Genomic DNA, 19,127 nt, shown 5'->3' with positions numbered 1-19,127 from the left:
GTGTAGGACAGGTGACAGAAGAGTGCCAGGGGTGGGGGTCGGTGCGAATGCAGACACACAGAGCCCTGACTCACGAGGTACGGTCATTTGATTCCAAACAATTGGCTTATTGATCATTAGAGGTTTATCCCTCTTGCTATAGCCAAGAAACTTAGTCCTATTAGGTGACCTTGAGGCTTGCAGTTCCAATAGCAGACCTGCAAGTTCTTGTAGATTCTATGGTTCTTTGTGTGAGAACTTTGGAAAATTATCAGGTCTACTGGAGAAAGATTCTTTAATTGCCTCTGGAGAGCTATAGCATTTGTCCAGCCTCTGCCACAGCATTTGTAAACCCTTAGCTGGATTATTAATGTACATTACTTCATCTCTGTTTGAATGTTGTATTGATTCCCCACCAAGGCACTAATGGAGAAGGTCTAGCCCTTTGCTAGATTTGAGACTTAGTCCTTCCACAGCATTGCAAAAGTTTTACTTACAGTTCAGGTCACTGGTAGACTGCTTGTCGAACGTTTAAGTCCTGCTGTGACTAGGTCTCAACTCAGATAACAAGCCAAATTTAATGCCCTAAGGCTCCTGAATGAAAGCATAATGGAGGCTGGTTTGCCAAATATGTCCTAGGATGGATGAACGTTCAGCCTATCCATGTCTGCGCAGATGGGATTGACATCAGTTGTAACTCTTGACTGATACTTCTGCTGTAATGGAATTGCAGAAGGGGAGTTGTGGGTCTTTGCTGCTGTAGACCTTGTCTGTCGATACTCAGACTATGTGAAAGGCATGTTGGCTGTGTGGTGTGAACAGCTTCTCCTTTTTTTACAGCCAAAATGCTTTTGGACATTTTCTTTAGTGAGATGCGTTGGGTGTTGACTGCAAAGCATGATTGACTCTATCATAGACTCACCACTGTCCAAATCTGCTGCTGCTTCATACACCTTCGACTCTACCGAGGCAGCCTCAGCTTCACACTGTTCCCTGAGTGCACTTAATGTAGCCCCTACACGTGATCTGTTCACATCTATACGAATTTTCTTCATCTGTATCTAACTTTGTGCTTTGTATAAGCCATTTTCATTTTGCCGCTCCATCTCTGGCACGTGGTTTTGCTTCAGCTATGCTGTTCGTGGATTTGTTTGAGTGTCATGAAGCTGCGAAAGATGTGCCACATTCTGACCTCACTTCCACGTCATGGCGATTGACGCTGCTCGGATTATAAGCTGACATTGTTGTCTTTGGCAATCAGACGCACCTCCTGTCCGTGGGCAATTCCTTTGAAGACTTGCCATCTTTTCAGTGCATCTGTACACAGCTGTGCAGTGAGTTAAACACTTTTTCAAAAATTAACCTGAGACGAAAGCTGCCTTTAGGGTTTTTAAAATGAGATCTTACTTTTCAAAAGATATTGCTGTTTCAAGGGCAAATAAAGAGAGGATGAAGATGGATGTCTTTCTATCAAATAGTTAATGTATAAACTGACCATAAGCTTGCCACTTAGTTACTAAGTAACACATCTAATATATGTTAATTTTATTATTATTATTTAAAACGAACCCCTGTTAATGGTAAGGGTTCATGGCATATTAAAAGTTGGGAAACCCTGATTTAGAGATACAGTACGATAACAGACCCTTCTGGCCCAACGAGACTGTGCCAACTAATTACACCGATGTAACCAATTAAACCTACTAACCAGTGCGTTGTTGGAACGTGGGAGGAAACCAGGGCACCTGGACCCGGGGAGAATGTACAGACGGCGGCGTAATAGAACCTTGTGTTGCTGACACTGCAGTAGTTAACTATACTACCATGCTGCCTTAACAATCCAAACTGCACAAGAAGATTAAAACTACAATTTCTAAATTCTTAAACAACTGATACAAGATATATAGCTTATTTCATTTTTTAAAAAAAACATTCAGCCTGATAAATTAGCGATAACTCATAACACATAGCTACATGAACACAAACATGCAAATCTGCTGGCACCGCCTGCCTATGAAGCCGAGATGCCTCATCTGGTGTTTATGAACACAGTTTTGTGTACAAATGAACATACAAGTGCCAGCATGCTCAGAGTTGAGAAAAAGTGCTTCATTTAAATACGCTCAAGAAGTGCAGTTTAAACCTGAAGAATTGTGTTTAATTCTTAATGCAGTGCTTTAAACACATCCTGATGAGCAGAAATTGTCCAGATGATGACGGACAGACTTTACCATACCAGGAAACACCATACTTCTGCAGCATTGGGTAAAAATTAAAAATCAAAAGATATAGTAATTGATATCCAGTTCTAGTGAAATCTCAGCCAACATAGAACCAAGATAATCAATAAAACAGTTGTAAATTATGCACTTATACAGTATTCCATTTGAAATTTACTAAAACCAACTTCTACTCCTAAATTGCAGCATCTTCATCAAAAAAACAAATCAGTACACTGACTTTATATCTCTCAGAAAATGAGTGATGGAGGGATTGCATAATATCATTTAGTATATCACTGCTGAATCATGCTTCATTCATAAATTACACAAAGCATTTTATAGCTCTACACCTTTACTTCTTATCTCACCGTGTCTATTATTTTACTTGCTCAGTTAAAGAAGAGAAAACTGTTTGGCATCTGGCTCTGTTTATTATTACTCTGCATTCCTGGTGCAATGAATGTGGCCTGGGATATGTTCCCATTTGTTTCCCATTATCCCTTCAGGTAGAAAAGCAATTGCCCTCACTTTTATCATTTTGATGATAAAAGTTTTGAAATAACTGATGGCTTAACAATGAGGTTAATTCAGTAAGACGACTTAAACAGGAAGTGCAAACAACATAATGTCCTCCACTAACTAATCAGCATCTTCAGCTGTGACAGAACAGTGAAGCAGACAATCTGCAGCATTTTCTGCAAAAATCAGCACTTAGTTTGTTAATGTTATAATGTAGGAAAAAATTTAGTATTAAAATATGCAAAATACTTTTGTTGCAGTGAAAGGTGATGTAATAGAAATCAAGCAGAGTGTGACCATACATGTACTAAAATATTACCCAGCAGTACAGTTTATCAAGACTATAAACAGAGGATTTTTCTTGCACCCAGAATAAATTATATCCTGTAATTATTTCCAACAAAGAAATTTATAAAACCAAGTACTGTGATATTAGATATGAGCTACTACAAAAGCAACTGCATGATTGTGTTTCTGCTAAATATTCTACTGATTTTCATACTGAGATGTCTCTCTTGTATTTTTTACTTTTCGAAAATTTGAGAATAAAATCCTTAGAGCCCAGAATACAAACCCTGCTTACAAAGGAGACAAACGAGGATGTTACACTCATTTGGAGTGTGTTCAAGCTGTCCTTTGCAAATAAGCCTGAGCCTCACCCTATTCCTTCATGCTCCTTTCATGAGCAGCCAATAACCAAGATACAAATGGTAATTGGAACAAACAGCAAAAGATTTATGCATTTTTTTCTTTAAACATGAAATATTATAAAATAGACTGCTTAAAAAAAAAAATCTGATTATTTGACATTTATTTTTACAAAAAGTGATGTATTTATTTCAAAACTAGGAATTCTCTTTTTCCACCAAAAATATCTGCTAACACTAACAATTGATTTAATAATTACTTGTCAAAGATCTCAATCTGTGCCAGAAATGCAAATTTTTATTGTTAGTTAATTGCAAGTTGTTTGTAGTTAGGAACATAACATTTTCCATTTCTGAAATTTAGTGCTAGCGTTAAACAATTCCTAGGGGAACATAACACCGGCAGCTGCAGGGGAGAAGTCCCATTGTACTCAACTTTAGCAACGTTTAATCTGTTTACATTTTTTACCTTGTTGTTCCAATTAAAAATCCTTTAGCATAGTTACATGTTGGTGCTTTAGGATTGAATTATTAAGAATTTTACAATTACAAGGAGCAAAATTCTGAACGTCCAGACTTATTTCACATTTGACTCTTAATAGCAAGGGAAGCTTAGAATTCAGGATACGATCGAACCTCAGCAACACACAATTATTACTTTCCAGGATGGAAAGCAAACCTTAAGAAAAAAGTCAAGACTGTTTAACTCCAAATCCTCTATGATCTCTGCTTAATTCCAAACGTTGTACCTTACACAACCAGATATGATGATCTCATCTGCTTTTTCTAAGCTCTGTAACTCACTTTTTAAATTTCTCCACCTCTTTTCTCTTTCTTAAAATGCTTCTTAAAACCCAAGCGTTTGATCATCTGTGGCTGTAGATCCTTCTGAGGCTCAGGTTCAAAAACATATGCATTTTTAACGGTAATGGTTTTGTTAAAAGCATTGGGATGTTTAGCTCTGCTAAAAGCACAATATAACGACAAAGCGTCATCACTATTTCTTAAAGGAAATTCTGTGCAGGGAGAGTTATGCATAAAAGAACCAGGGTTCAATTCTCAAAATTTGACAGAACAAATCAAAGCTTCAAAGAAAATAAAAATCTCTTACATTGGGTGCCAAATGTTATGGAGAGAAGGCAGGAGAATGGGGTTGGGAGAAAAAACAAATTAGCCATGATTGAATAGCAGAACAGATTTGATGGGGTGAAAGGTCCAATTCTGCTCCCATGTCTGCTAGTCTTACTAGGTGTGGGCCAAATGACCCACTTCCCTGTCGCATCTCTATTCACTATTTCTCCTGTATTCAAAAGGAATGCTGAAAAATTAAGTACTATTAATTCCCTTCTAGTGATAGGAACTACTGTCATGAAAATTCTGCTTAGGTTAGGTGACGTTAACATGACTGTACAAGGTATTCATTGAGTTAAAGAAGAAACCTCCCGATGAATGGCCAGAATGAATCACTGTAGCTGAGCACGAAATTAATGCCTTCATAGAAGGAAGGGGCAGGAGGAAAAGTGCAAATGGTGTAAGTGGTGGGAGAAGAAAAAATAGTAACCCACTGTTCACACAGTGAGTGACACTGCAATTCTGATAATGTTGCCTTTATGTCTTTTAGCTTCAATACAGGTGAATGACTCCAAATCACATCAAATTTTAGTAAAGGGGGATACAATTCAGTAGCAAAGCTGTACCTAACAAGAGGAAAAATTAAACATGGGGAATACCACCAGAGCAGAAAAAGCAAATGCTCCATTTAGCTATTATTACAGGAAGCTTTTCATGTACAGGTATTTAGAAAAAAATCCTTAGTTCTTCTCTACTGTGACATTAGAAGATAAAAAATCTAATTATTAGTGAAATTAATTTTAGTGTTAAAGGATGGCAACCTTTCCACATAAAAATCTCTTTGCCAGCATGTCACTGTCATTTTAAACAATAAATAGTTACTTACATTTCTTTGCAAAGGTTTCCTATTCTGTTATTCTCTGAGCTCAGCTGCTGTTTTGAGTGGTTCAAGTCTTCTTGGCATTTATTGTTCTGTTCCTTAAGAGCTTCCAGCTGAAAAAAAAAGAGGGAAAATAAATGTCTTTTGCTTTGGAAAATTAAAAAAATCTTCCAGAATAAAAATAAATAGAAAATAGCTGACATCTCACACTGCATTGAATGTTAGAAATGGGTTTCGCTCTAACACTCGAGGGAGAAAAAAAAACAGAAGGCTGTGAGGAAGACAATCATTTATTCTGTGCCTCAAAACTGCAAAACTGAATCTCACTGAAAAGAAACAAAATCATCCTTATCAAGAATCCTTGCATAAACACCTCTTTAAATGCAGGCTCAATTAGTGGTTGTCTTGTTACCGAAACTAAATGCAGCAAAATTTTAAAATGTATCCCCACTTATTTAAAAATAAAATTCCAAAAGCTACCCAACTTGGGATCATTCAAATGTAAGAAACCCAATAAAAATCTTCAAGTAAATATACAGTTTTTCTTAATTGCAATAAAATCATTCAATGTAGACGTTAACTGTTCACTGGGCTATTTATATAACAATGAAACTGAGCATCATCTGTTCTTTAAAAATCATACCTTCAGCTGTACGGAGAAGTAATATGGGGAATAATTATCTTGCAAAGCTCTGATATCCATTATTGATGATATTAAAATAATTTCTTCCTCGAAAAATTATTGTGAAGGTATGATAAACTATATGCCTTCTTAGATAATGAACCTGAATGCTCACTGCCATCATCTGTCATGTGCTCAGTTGCATAACACAAAGATTTTGGTGTACTGCCTCCCACCAGCTGTCCCACTGCTACAGGTTCCTGCATCTTCAGCTACAACACTCCCAACAAATCAGCTTTAATGCACAAATGACATCACCTAAAGCTCCATGGACTCCACTTCTCATCACCATTTCTAAATACTTAACGCATGTTTCTGCAAACATCCCTTAAAGGCTTGTCTGAACAACTTAAAGACTCCATCTAGGTTTTATCCATGTATGGTTTATTTTGGTGTGACATTACAGGTATTTTATTAACAAATTAAATTTGCCTTTCTTGTACTGTAAACAACATTAGCAACTGATATTAGACATTTTTAAATGAAATGTCTATTATCAATGTTTCATTTTTAAATGCCTACGAACTGTGTGACAATATTACCAAAATTATGAATGACAGTAATACACATAAAATTCTGGAAGAACTCAGGTCAGGCAGTATCAATGGTAATGAATAAACAGTCGACGTTTCAGGCAGAGACTCTTCATCAGGACAGGTAAGGAAGGGGGAAGACACCAGAATAAGAAGATGGGGGAGGGTAAAGAGTACGAGCTAGAAGGTGACAGGTGAAGCCAGGTGGGTGGGAAAGGTAAAGGCTGGAGAAGAAGGAATCTGATAGGAGAGGAGAGTGGACTATAGGAGAAAGGAAAGAAGGAATAGCACCGGGAAAGGTGGTAGGCAGATGACGTAAAAAGGTAAAAGGTTAGAGCAGGGAATAAAAGAGCAAGATTTCTCCTTCTGTCTCCATCTCTAGAGACAGCTTATCCACCAATGTCGATTATAAACCAATGGACTCTCACAGCTACCTGGACAATACCTCGTCGCACCCTGCTACTTGTAAAAATGCCATCCCCTTCTCTCAATTCCTCCATCACCACATCTGCTCTCAGGATGAGGCTTTTCATTCTATAGCAGAGGAGCTAGGGTTTCTCCTGTCCACACCTACCACCCCAGCAGCCACTGCCTCCAGCACATAATTCTCCGAAACTTCCGCCACCACCAACTGGATCCCACCAAACATACCTTTCCCTCCCCCCCCCCCAACTTTCTGCTTTCCACAGGGATCACTCCCTAGGTGACTCCTTTGTCCACTTGTCCCTCCCCACTGAACTCCCTCCTGGCATTTATCACAGCAAGCAGCACAAGTGCTACATCTCCTCCCTCACTACTATTCAGGGCCCCAGTCCTTCCAGGTGAGGCGACACTTCACCCGTCAGTCTACTGGGGTCATATACCCCCTGTAGTCTCCTGTATATCGGTGAGACCCGACGTAGATTGGGAGACTGCTTCGTCGAGTTCTGTCCACCAGAACAAGCCGAATACCCCAGAAGCCACCCATTTTAAATCCAATTCTCATTCTGATTTGTCCATCCATGGCCTACCCAACTGCTGTGATAAGGCCACACTTAGGTTGGAAGAACAACACCTTATATTCCATTTGGGTAGCCTCCAACCTGATGGCATGAATGTCGATTTTGAACTTAAAGTACTGCCCCCCCTTCACCACTCCCCATCCCCTTTTCCCTCTTTCATGTCATCTCCTTGCCCACCCATTGCCTCCCTCTGGTGCCCTACCACCCCCACTTTTTCTTTCTTCCATGGCCTCTGTGACTTTCACCAATCAACTTCCCAGCTCTTCTCTTCATCGCTCCCCCTCCAAGTTTCACCTATCACCTGGTGCTTCTCTCTCCTCTCCCCCCACCTTTCAAATCTACTCTGCAGCTTTTTTTCCTCTAGTCCTATCGAAGGGTCTCGGCCTAAAACATCGACTGTGCTTTTTTTTTTCCCCGTAGATACTGCCTGGTCTGCTGAGTTCCTCCAGCATTTTGTGTGTATTGCTCTGGATTTCCAGCATCTGCAGATTTTCTCTTGTTTCTCCTTCTGGTAATATTTTTCTTCCATTTTGGGCAGAAGCCAGAACATCAGGGGGAGGAGCGCAAGCAAGCAGCTAATTGGTGACACCAGGTGAAAGGGGGAAGGCAGATAGGTGGCAAAGAGGGAACAAAAGCGAATGATGTGAGTAGCTAGGAGATGATGGGTGGGAAAGCCAGAGACCCGAAGGAGGATAGCAGATCGTGGAACGAAGGGATGGAGGCAGGGAACCAGAGGGTTGTGATAGGTAGGATTGAAAAGAGGGGGCAGGAATTAAGTAAAACAACGTGGGACATAGGGAACAAAAACAGAGGGGAGTGGTTACAGCAGCCTAGAGAAACTGATGTTGATGCTCTCAGGTTGGAGACTATCCAAGGTGTTGCACTCCAACCTGGCAGCAGAGGAAGCTAAAGACAGACATGTCAGTGCTGACACAGGCGGAGAATGCTAGATCCTGGCTGTTGTGGTGCCTGATAAAGCAGTTTCCCCCCCACCCCCACATTTTGAGTCAAGTGTTAGTGACGAAAAGAATGCCATACAGGGGGGAGCATTTGATGCAATAAGTGACCCTGACAGATTTGCAGGGAAAGTGCTGCTTGACCTGAAAGGACTGCTTAGGGCCCCGAACGGCTGTGAGGGAAGAGGTACAGGGGCCGATGAAGCACTTAGCATGATTGTCAGATAAGTGTCTGGAAGGTGATGGTGGAGAGGGTCGAGCAGATAAGGGAGCCATGGAGAAAGCAATCGCCCCCCTTATGGGGATCTTATGAGATAGTGGAAGTTGTAGAGAATGATATGTTGGATGTGGAAACTTGTGGAATATATTTGAGGACAAATATTTAAGGAACCTTATCCCTGTTATTTTGAGGGGTGGACGGGGAGCATTGATAATAATTGAAGGAAAACAACAGGAATTCTGCAGATGCTGGAAATTCAAGCAACACACATCAAAGTTGCTGGTGAACGCAGCAGGCCAGGCAGCATCTCCAGGAAGAGGTACAGTCGACGTTTCAGGCCGAGACCCTTTGTCAGGACTAACTGAAGGAAGAGTTAGTAAGAGATTTGAAAGTGGGAGGGGGAGGGGGAGATCCAAAATGATAGGAGAAGACAGGAGGGGGAGGAATGGAGCCAAGCGCTGGACAGGTGATTGGCAAAAGGGATATGAGAGGATCATAGGACAGGAGGCCCAGGGAGAAGGAAAAGGAGGAGGGGGGAAAAAAGCCCAGAGGATGGGCAAGGGGTATAGTCAGAGGGACAGAGGGAGAAAAAGGAGGGTGAGAGAAAGAATGTGTGTATAAAAATAAATAACAGATGGGGTACGAGGGGGAGGTGGGGCATTAGCGGAAGTTAGAGAAGTCGATGTTCATGCCATCAGGTTGGAGGCTACCCAGACGGAATATAAGGTGTTGTTCCTCCAACCTGAGTGTGGCTTCATCTTTACAGTAGAGGAGGCCGTGGATAGACATGTCAGAATGGGAATGGGATGTGGAATTAAAATGTGTGGCCACTGGGAGATCCTGCTTTCTCTGGAGGACAGAGCGTAGGTGTTCAGCAAAGCGGTCTCCCAGTCTGCGTCGGGTCTCGCCAATATATAGAAGGCCACATCGGGAGCACCGGACACAGTATATCACCCCAGCCGACTCACAGGTGAAGTGTCGCCTCACCTGGAAGGACTGTTTGGGGCCCTCAATGGCGGTAAGGGAGGAAGTGTAAGGGCATGTGTAGCACTTGTTCCGCTTACAGGGATAAGTGCCAGGAGGGAGATCAGTGGGGAGGGATGGGGGGGACGAATGGACAAGGGAGTCGCGTAGGGAGCGATCCCTGCGGAAAGCGGGGGGGGGGGAGGGAAAGATATGCTTAGTGGTGGAATCCCGTTGGAGGTGGCGGAAGTTACGGAGAATAATATGTTGGACCCGGAGGCTGGTGGGGTGGTAGGTGAGGACCAGGGGAACCCTATTCCTAGTGGGGTGGCGGGAGGATGGAGTGAGAGCAGATGTACGTGAAATGGGGGAGATGCGTTTGAGAGCAGAGTTGATAGTGGAGGAAGGGAAGCCCCTTTCTTTAAAAAAAAGGACATCTCCCTCATCCTAGAATGAAAAGCCTCATCCTGAGAGCAGATGTGGTGGAGACGGAGGAATTGCGAGAAGGGGATGGCGTTTTTGCAAAAGACAGGGTGAGAAGAGGAACAGTCCAGATAGCTGTGAGAGTCAGTAGGCTTATAGTAGACATCAGTGGATAAACTGTCTCCGAGACAGAGACAGAAAGATCTAGAAAGGGGAGGGAGGTGTTGGAAATGGACCAGGTAAACTTGAGGGCAGGGTGACAGTTGGAGGCAAAGTTAATAAAGTCAACGAGCTCAGCATGTGTGCAGGAAGCAGCGCCAATGCAGCCAACGAGCTCAGCATGCGTGCAGGAAGCAGTGCCAATGCAGTTGCCAATTGAAGGGAAACATTGTTTTCTGAAAAAAAAAATGGACGTCCTGGAATGGAAAGCCTCATTCAGGAAGAACTGAGAGAAGGAATAGCATTTTTACGAGTGACAGGGTGTGAAGAGGTGTAGTCAAGGTAACTGTGGGAGTCAGTACGTTTATAAAAGAGGTGCCCACCTAGTTCAGCTCCACTTCCCATTCCCACACTGAGGTGTCTACCACATTTATGCCAGATGCAGGCTGGAGGAGTAACATCTCGTATTTCATCTCGGATAGTCTCCATCCTGACGGCATTAATATTGATTTCTCTAATCCCTGGTGATCACTCCTCTGTTTTCCTCCCTCCTACCACTTTTGCTTTCTCTTATTCTTAAGATGCCATACCCCTCCTCTTACCCTCCCCCACCCTGACGACCTACCCACCACCTTAGTTTGCAGCCCTACTCTCCTTTAACATACTTCTTAAAACAGGCAGGGGAAGAGGTGGAAACTTAATTTTGAGACTGATAACTCCTTTGATTATCCAAAATACAGGGGAAATTGCAAAAAGGTAAATGATGTACAGTTAGGTTACACATGATTTAATGGCAGAACACGCAGAGTAGGCTAAGTAGACTACAGCCACATAACTGTAATGTCATCTATGCTAATTTTCATCCATCCTTTGTCATCCTTTTACTGTTTCAAAGGAATATATTATAAACGATATAGTCTAACTTTCTGGGTCCATCAAGATAACACAGCCATGAGTTTGTTCTTACCTCATTTTCAAGCTTTTGGTTCTTTAGTCTGGATTCCTTCAATTCTGCCAAAGTTTCAGACTTCTGTTGGTCCAATATATTTTTCTCCTTCATTACTTGCTCTAATGACTGCTTAGCCTCTTCAGCCTGTCTCGTAGCCTAAAAATATAAATTTATCCTCTATAAATGAATGGCTTAAAGTTTCAGTGAAACATGTTCCAGGAAAATTCTTAGAATTAATATAAATGGACAGGTGAAGTTAATTTCTATTGTGCACATAACAATGTTCATTTTCAGAAAATAGAAGGTGGAAATGTTTCATGCAAAATTTTAAGAAATTTAATTTTTTTGCGATATGATGCTTTCACATTCCATTGGATCACGTTGAATATTATTTGATCTTACTGTTAGGTACTGATTAGAATTCTGCAGGAAATGTGTACAGCTAAATTAGCAAATTTCTAATGTGCCAGATCCAGTTTCATGCTAAACATGCCACTGATTTTTAATAATATGAGGGAAACCATAATAATCAGACATAAAAAACTGCCAACAGGCAAACTCATGTGAAATAAGAAAAATAACTGCCTAAATTAGATACAAAATATAATCTAGAACTTTACTGGTAATTTTACTTATTAAATTTTAATGGATTGGATTTAATCCCTTATCTATCAGCTTTCTTCAGAACCACAGGGACTCAAGCTGTAGCATTTGTCCATGGGTCCTGGCATCAATCTGGTGTGTTGTTAAATGCTAGCTTTCAGTTAGGAACTGAGATGCCAAGCATCACATCTATCCAACCACAGGCACAAGGAGAGATCACACCTGTCTCTAATCCTGCTCTTCATACTCACTCCAATACATTCACCTTGAAGCAGAAGTCACTGAAGAGTGAACAGGAGCTAGAAGTGAGAAGGGGCTTATATTCCTCTAATCTTTACCTTCTGTTGTTCGAAAACCTAATTGACGGGGAGCATTTTGGATATAACAAAACATTCCAATGTGTCTTAAGGAAGAATAAAATAAGTCTCATGCCCCTACTTTGAACAGCAGCAGTTCCTTATGAATGAAAGACTGAACTATTTCTTAACTGTTCTGTAAATGAAATCTTTGTTTTCTTCCCATCCCTTACCTAATTAAGACAACACTATTCATAACCCAGCCATGGTTAGCAAATTAGTCATAACTATCAAAATTCCTCTCTTTGCAAGTATAATACAGGCACACATGCAACAGTTTGCATATACTGCTGCCCAAAAAATTCAAATTGCGCTGCTTTTGTTAATATTAGATGTTGGCAGTAAACTATGGTTTCTCTTTTAAATTTGAAGATCTTAGAAATAATGATACACTATATTAAGCACAAGCTATTATCGTTATGAATAAACAGACAAAAAGATGAGAATATTCATTTGGGGACTTGCAAGATAGTCCTACTGGTAAAACAAAACAAGATTAAACAGATATTTGATTAAAACATGTTAAATTAAACCTCCATTTTATCCACAAACTTGAATACCTTTTCTGCATGTAATGTTAATTGTTTCAGGTAAAATAATATACAGGGTTTTTAAAGAAGAATATAATTACTCATGCATAATTCCCACACTAATTTTCAGAGACACAAACCACAAATATCATTTCCCAGAATTAATGTATTCTAATATATATAGTCAACACTGTTAAAATAGTGATTTAAAGGGATATAATACCAAACCTGCTAACACGCTCATTAATAAACAAATGTGCCATAACTTTCTGAATTTAATCTAAATTCTTATAATTAGTACCTCAATCTTCTCTGATAAAGTAATATTCTGATGAACCTGAAGATCTTTTAATTTGGAAGAAAGGTCCTCTTCACGTTTCAGCAATACTTCCTTGTCACATGTCAGTTGCTGCAGTCTTGCTTCAGTTTCTCCCTTGTCTTGAGCAGAAAGAGCAGCCTCTTTGTCTAACTGGCAGAGGGACTTTGCCAGCTTGCTATTCTCTCTTACCAGCTCTTCTTTTTCTGCCTTAAGGTTTAGCACTGTTGCCAGCAAATTATCTTTCTCCTCCTGCAGCTTGACTCGATCCAGGGCAGATATCTCCTGGCTACCGCGAAGTTCATCTAAGAGTTTCAAAAGATTTGATTTTGAAGCCTGGGATTCTACATTTTCTTTGGTTAATATTTCAATCTCCTTCTTCAGCTCTTCTGTAGTGGATGCCAGCCAATTTTTCTCAGCTGCGAGGTTTTCCCTCTCACAGGCAGACTTCTTTTGTTCAGCATGTAATGCCTCATTTTCCTTTATTAGCACACAGTTTTCTGAAAGCACTTCATTATGCTTAGCTTTAAGAACGCCCATTTCATTTGTTAATAACTGGAAATGGTTTTCAAGTTCTGCATGAGCCACACTGAGAGCCTCTCTTTCCATTTTTGCAGCATCTCTTTCCTGTGTTAGTTGGTTCTCAAGTACTCTTATTTGTTCATTCTGCTTACTGTATTTTTCCTCCAATTCCACCCTCTGACAAGTAAGATGTTCTTTTTCAGTGCACTGCTCCTGAAGTTCAGCGACCAGCCTTTCTTTCGCTTGTAACAGGGAATGCCTTTCTAAATCCACAATGTTTTTGCTATTCTGAATTTCATCCAAAAGTGTAGAGAAACTTGATTTCGAGGCTTGGAGCTCCTCATTTGCTTTTGCCAATTCGTCAAGCTTTCGCTGTAAAAGCTCAGTGTTGCTGAGGAGCTGATTCCTTTCTGCAACAATGGCAGCATTTTCAGAGACTAGCTGCCTTTGCTTCAATTTAAATTCGGCTATCTCAGCCGAGAGAGATTCATTTTCTGCTATTTGCATGTTGCTTTTTGATTCCAAGGTCTCCTTCTCCTTTTGCAGAAAATCACACTGGGTTTCCAGCTGTGAGTACCTCAGACAAAGTGCATCTTTCTCAGTTTGCAGACCATCTTTTTCTTCATTCAGCTGCCTTGCGACGATAGCTGCCTCCTCAATGGATTGCTGCAGCTTTGCGGTCAGCTCCATTTTTTCTTTAGCTAGTTCATCTCTCTCTATGGTCAGTTGTCTCTGAGATGTTGTTAGCTCTTCTTTCTCCTGGAGCAGCTGAATACGTTCAGAATCTGTTACCTCCCTGCTGTTCTTAATCTCATCCAAGAGTTTGGCCTGGCTGGATTTTGAGGCCTGAAGTTCTGCATTTTCTTTCAAGCATTTTTCTAGCTCATTCTTTAAATGATCATGACTACATTGTAGTTGATCTTTTGAGATAATGAAAGACTGATTTTCAAGGATAGTCTTCTCTAAACTTGAACTAAGATGGTCCTTCTCCTTATTTACAGCTTCATTTTTAGATATTAGCTCATCATGTACTGAGTTTAGCAGATTTTTCTCCTTTGCTAAAAGCTCATTTTGAGCTTCAAGCTCTGAGCACTTCGATAGAAACGAACCTTTTTCCACCACCAGCACATCTCTTTCTTTCCTCAGCTTCTCAAGAGTAACTGCTGTCTCTTCACGCAGCTTGTTAAAATTTTCAGTAATTTTATCTTTTTCTTTTGTAAGTTCCTCTCTTTCTGTAATCATTTTCCTGTGGCCCAATAATAACTCTTCCTTTTCTTGAAGCAACTGGGCTTGTTCATGTTCAACCACTTTGCTTTTTGTCTGAACATTATCCAGCTGGTTGCTCAGCGCTGACTGTGAGGCTTGGAGATCCTCATTTTCTTTTGTCAACTTATCAAGGAGCTGCTGCAAATGTTTAGTTTCCAGGAAGATGTGGTCCTTTTCAGTCAGTAAAGCATCTTTTTCCAAACAGAGTTGTTGCTGAGTACTCTCAAAATCCTGCCTCTCTTGTAAAAATGCTGTTCTTTCCAACTGAAGTTTCTCATTCTTTGATTCTAACACTTGCTGCTCTTTCTGGAGGGAGGTACACTGTAATTTCAGCTCTGAAAGTTCATAAAATAAGGACTCTTTCTCGGACTTTAGTGCATCATTTTGCTGGATCATCTGTTCTTTATCTCCCTTCAAAGCTCTCACATCCTCTGCTATTTGCTCATACTGAGATTTGGTTGTTGCTAGCTCATTGGTTAAAGACTACAGAATTTAAATGGGGAGAAAGGTAAAAACAAAACATAGTCAAGCAGACAAATGGAAACAGCATGGATTAAAGACAATACAAAGGTAAAGTGTGCTGCTCAAACATTAAAAAAGAAAAACATAACAGAGCAGTGTTTGGATTTTTCAGATCTGTGGAAGGATATAAACCCATAGTAATTAATGTAAAACTAAATATATCTACTAAACTTCTAAGTACTTCAAAATCATAAATTATTTAATAACTATGCCAAATGTTGTCACTTGAAATAAAGTAGGTCAGATGCAAGACACCAAATGAATAAGGTCAGACTTTACACTAATTCTGCTTTGAATATTTATGAGGTTTATCCTTCAATCTAAGATATTATTGATTTATAAATGTCAGCCAGTATAAAAGTTTTTTTTAAAAATGTAAGTGAGATTGTGAAGAGTGTTAAGCATGTTAATCACTGATTACACCACAAAGGAGGAAAGACTAGCTTGAATGCTCTTAATAAGGAGTTTTTAAAACTAGGAAAAAGTGCAGAAACCAAAAACTGCATTTATTTGCAATGTACTTGCAAGCCATGAGTGTGAGAATAGACACACTATTTAAAAAAAAATTTAAGCTTATATTTTGAATCTTTTCTGGACTAAAAATACCTGATATCATGCATCACTTGTTAAACTATATAACAGTCATTTACAGTTACAAAACACCTCTGAGGTGACAAGAACTTACAAGAGGCTTCATGAGTATTACCCAATGGTATATGATATGAGGATCTTGGAACAATGACCAGCTTGATCAGAGAGATTTAAACGATGCTCCAATGGGAACAAAAGAGAGGCAAGGAAGTTTGGGAGGATATTTCCAGGTAGGGCCTTGACAGTTAAAGGAACGTCCATTAATAAATAATTTTTTTAAGATGCTCAAGAGGCCTGAAAAGGATAAATGCAGACATCTCAGAATAATGTGAAGCTGGAGGAAATTGCAGGTGTAGGGAAAGGCAATTTAAAATAGAGATGATCTTAACACCCAGGTGCTGATAAAACGCAAACATGGTAGCTGAGTTAGGAAGGTTTTTGATTTACCATGGCTCGAGTGACTGGTATGGTCAATTTTGGAGATAACAAAGCCATAAAGGCTTTAGAAGTAGGTGAGTTACAGGAAGGGGTAATTAGCAGGTAAAATAGACCGTTTTATTGGATGATGTATATGTTATTCAAAATCTACTTTGTACATGTGTCAAGTTTCACCCAATCTGGTTCAGATGTTGTCTGAACAATCTGGTTCAGACTGTGGTAGGGAAGGAGTTGAAGTGAGCATGGAACATAGCTTGTGGTAGCACCTGCAGACTGTAGCTTCAGCCATGCTTATTTTCAGTGGAAAGCAAGCTCCGTTCAACCAGTACATATGTCAGGCAAGCAGGCAATGCTATCCAGGACATTGGACTTTCTTCTCACTATTGCCATCAGGGAGGAAGGTACAGGAGCCTTAAGTGCCACACCACCAGGATGAGGAACAATTATTATCCCTCAACCAGCAGGCTCCTGAAACAGAGTGGATAACTCCACTCACTCCAACTATTGGACACACTTTCAAGGACTCAATAACATATTCATTACTCATTGATTATAATCATTTTGTTTCTCTTTTTGCATAACTTGTTATCTTTTGCACATTGGTTGTTTGTCTTTGTGTGTAGTTTTTCATTAATTCTATTGTGTTTCTTTTCATCTACTGTGAATGCCCACAGGAAAATGAATATATGGTGACATATGTGTACGTTGAACTTAATTTAAAGGAACTGGAGGTGCTCAAAATGGCCAAAGATGGTAAGGTACAGCAGGGTTGAGTCATTACGAACCTCAAAGCAATCTTGTGTTTTCTCTGTTCAAAGCAATTAAATTTAAATTGATTATGATAATATTCCAAATCAAATTAATGTATTAAATTTACTATTGTTTAGCAGGCCACTGAACAGCACATCCTTGTGAAATTATTGAAGTTTTAAATGTACTTGCAGTTATTGCTAACAGAGTTTTATAGGGTGTGTATGTGAGGGGCAGGGAGGAGAGGGCTTTGAGTATTTTTTTTAAAAAATGAACTAAACTGCAAAATTCAAGACGGGTATAATAACACAGATCAGGCTAGAATATGACTTTACTTCTTGACATGTTGCTGTATTCAAAATGCTTGAAGCCCATGTAATTTTGTGTCTCTAAGTTATGAAAATACCATTATGAAGAACAGCAAGTCTACCAAAAAGAAATTGTTTCTGATAAATCATCTGAGAAACCCAAACACTTTACTCATGTCAAATGACAGTTTTTCTCATTTTCTGCAAGAGCACAGCAAACACCAAGGATTATTATAAAACACAATGAATGGAAAATGAAAGTAAGAAATAAAACCACAGGATGCAGATGAACAGCTAACCAATAAGAACTGTCTTGCTTTTGCTGTTATAAATGCAAATCTACCAAAAATTAAAACTATACATAAATTAGCAGATTAAACCCAATAAAAAGTAGCTAACATTATCTACCTATACTTACTAAAAAAACAATTAAAATACTTATGACTTTCCTTAACATACCAAATGTAAATGCATGATTTACAAAAGGCAAAACAGAGATGATCAAAAATATTTATTAACTGTGGCCTGTTACATTACTCCAATTCTCAGAAATCATCTATCCTATGGGGCTCCCCAACTTGCATGATTAAGGTAATTACAAAAAAGGAAATAATATCACTTGAGTTGATACAAAACTTTCTTCATCATAATAGTAACTTGTTACTGATTTAAAGTTTAGAATGTACAATCGAAATTGCCCTAAAAAGCCAACTAAGGAATATGGAACTCATTCTATGTATTTAACATTTAATTAATATGTTTTATATAAAAATACATAGCATTCTACAGGCAGTCTCAAATCAGAAAAGAAACCTTAAACTGAAAGCACCCTGCCCCCACAATAAAGAGCCCAGCACACCCAGTATGCAACAAAAGGCTTTTCATTTCACCATTTCAATCCCCAACTACTACCGCAATAAAAATATAATACACTTTATTAACCACTCAAATATAATAAGTGCAGGAATACCTGGACCTGTTCCACCTGTCTCTTCAGTTCTTCTATGAGTTCTTCTCTTTGATTATTTTTCTCCTGAGAGCTCTTCAGTGCCTCTTTGGTTTCCTGTAAATTTGTCTTGAGCTCCTTCACTAAAGTATCATTGTTCCTATTTATTTCTGAAACCACTTTCTCATGGTTGCTTTGCAGCTCCTTAGTGTGCATGCTGTGCATTTCCACCTGCTCTTGCTGTGGGAATAAACAAAGAATAATTTTTGAAACTTCCATTTTCAAGAAGCTGTCACATTTCTTGTTATGTTTCCTAGACATCCAACATAACTTCTCTAAATAGTATGCAACTAAAAGCTTTTTTATTGATTTAAAAGTAAAATTTCAATTCAGAATATTTTTGTTACTTTATAATTAGATTGTTATTGAATAATTTTGTCTAATTATTTGCAGCTGAAATAATTTCTGCCATATACAGTGCTAATAAAAGGTATTCCCCCCCCCCGCCCGCAAGATTTCATGTTTTATTGGATTACAACATTGAATCACCGTGGATTTAATTTGGCCTTGATACTGATCAACAGAAAAGACTCTTTCGTGTCAAAGTGAAAACATATTTCTACAAATTGGTCTAATTTTTTTTACAATTATTAAATAAATTAATTGATTGCACCTTTAGCAGCAATTACAGCATTGAGTCTGTGTGGATAGGTCTCTATCAGCTTCGCATGTCTGGACACTGCAATTTTTCCCATTCTTCTTTACAAACCTGCTC

General features: G+C 39.3%; 1 protein-coding gene across 4 annotated transcripts in view; it reads right to left on the bottom strand.

Annotated features, from left to right (window-relative positions):
* The window catches only part of clip1a (CAP-GLY domain containing linker protein 1a), a 148,453-nt gene that overhangs the window by 35,581 nt on the left and 93,745 nt on the right, over window positions 1-19,127 (bottom strand). For 3 of the 4 annotated variants that reach the window (XM_072247818.1, XM_072247820.1, XM_072247819.1), the window contains 4 exons: window positions 18,377-18,592; window positions 12,995-15,280; window positions 11,223-11,360; window positions 5,325-5,431 (listed from right to left, as the gene is read on the bottom strand). In XM_072247818.1, coding sequence (XP_072103919.1) covers window positions 5,325-5,431; window positions 11,223-11,360; window positions 12,995-15,280; window positions 18,377-18,592 — 2,747 coding nt within the window. The remainder of the gene's footprint in view (window positions 1-5,324; window positions 5,432-11,222; window positions 11,361-12,994; window positions 15,281-18,376; window positions 18,593-19,127) is intronic. The other variant, XM_072247821.1, reaches the window with a different exon arrangement.

The sequence above is a fragment of the Mobula birostris genome, chromosome 31 (assembly GCF_030028105.1).
Source record: "Mobula birostris isolate sMobBir1 chromosome 31, sMobBir1.hap1, whole genome shotgun sequence".
In the NCBI taxonomy this organism is placed as follows: Eukaryota; Metazoa; Chordata; class Chondrichthyes; order Myliobatiformes; family Myliobatidae; genus Mobula; species Mobula birostris.
The sequence above is the reverse complement of the archived record's forward strand: the minus strand, read 5'-3'. Positions and strand labels throughout refer to the sequence as shown.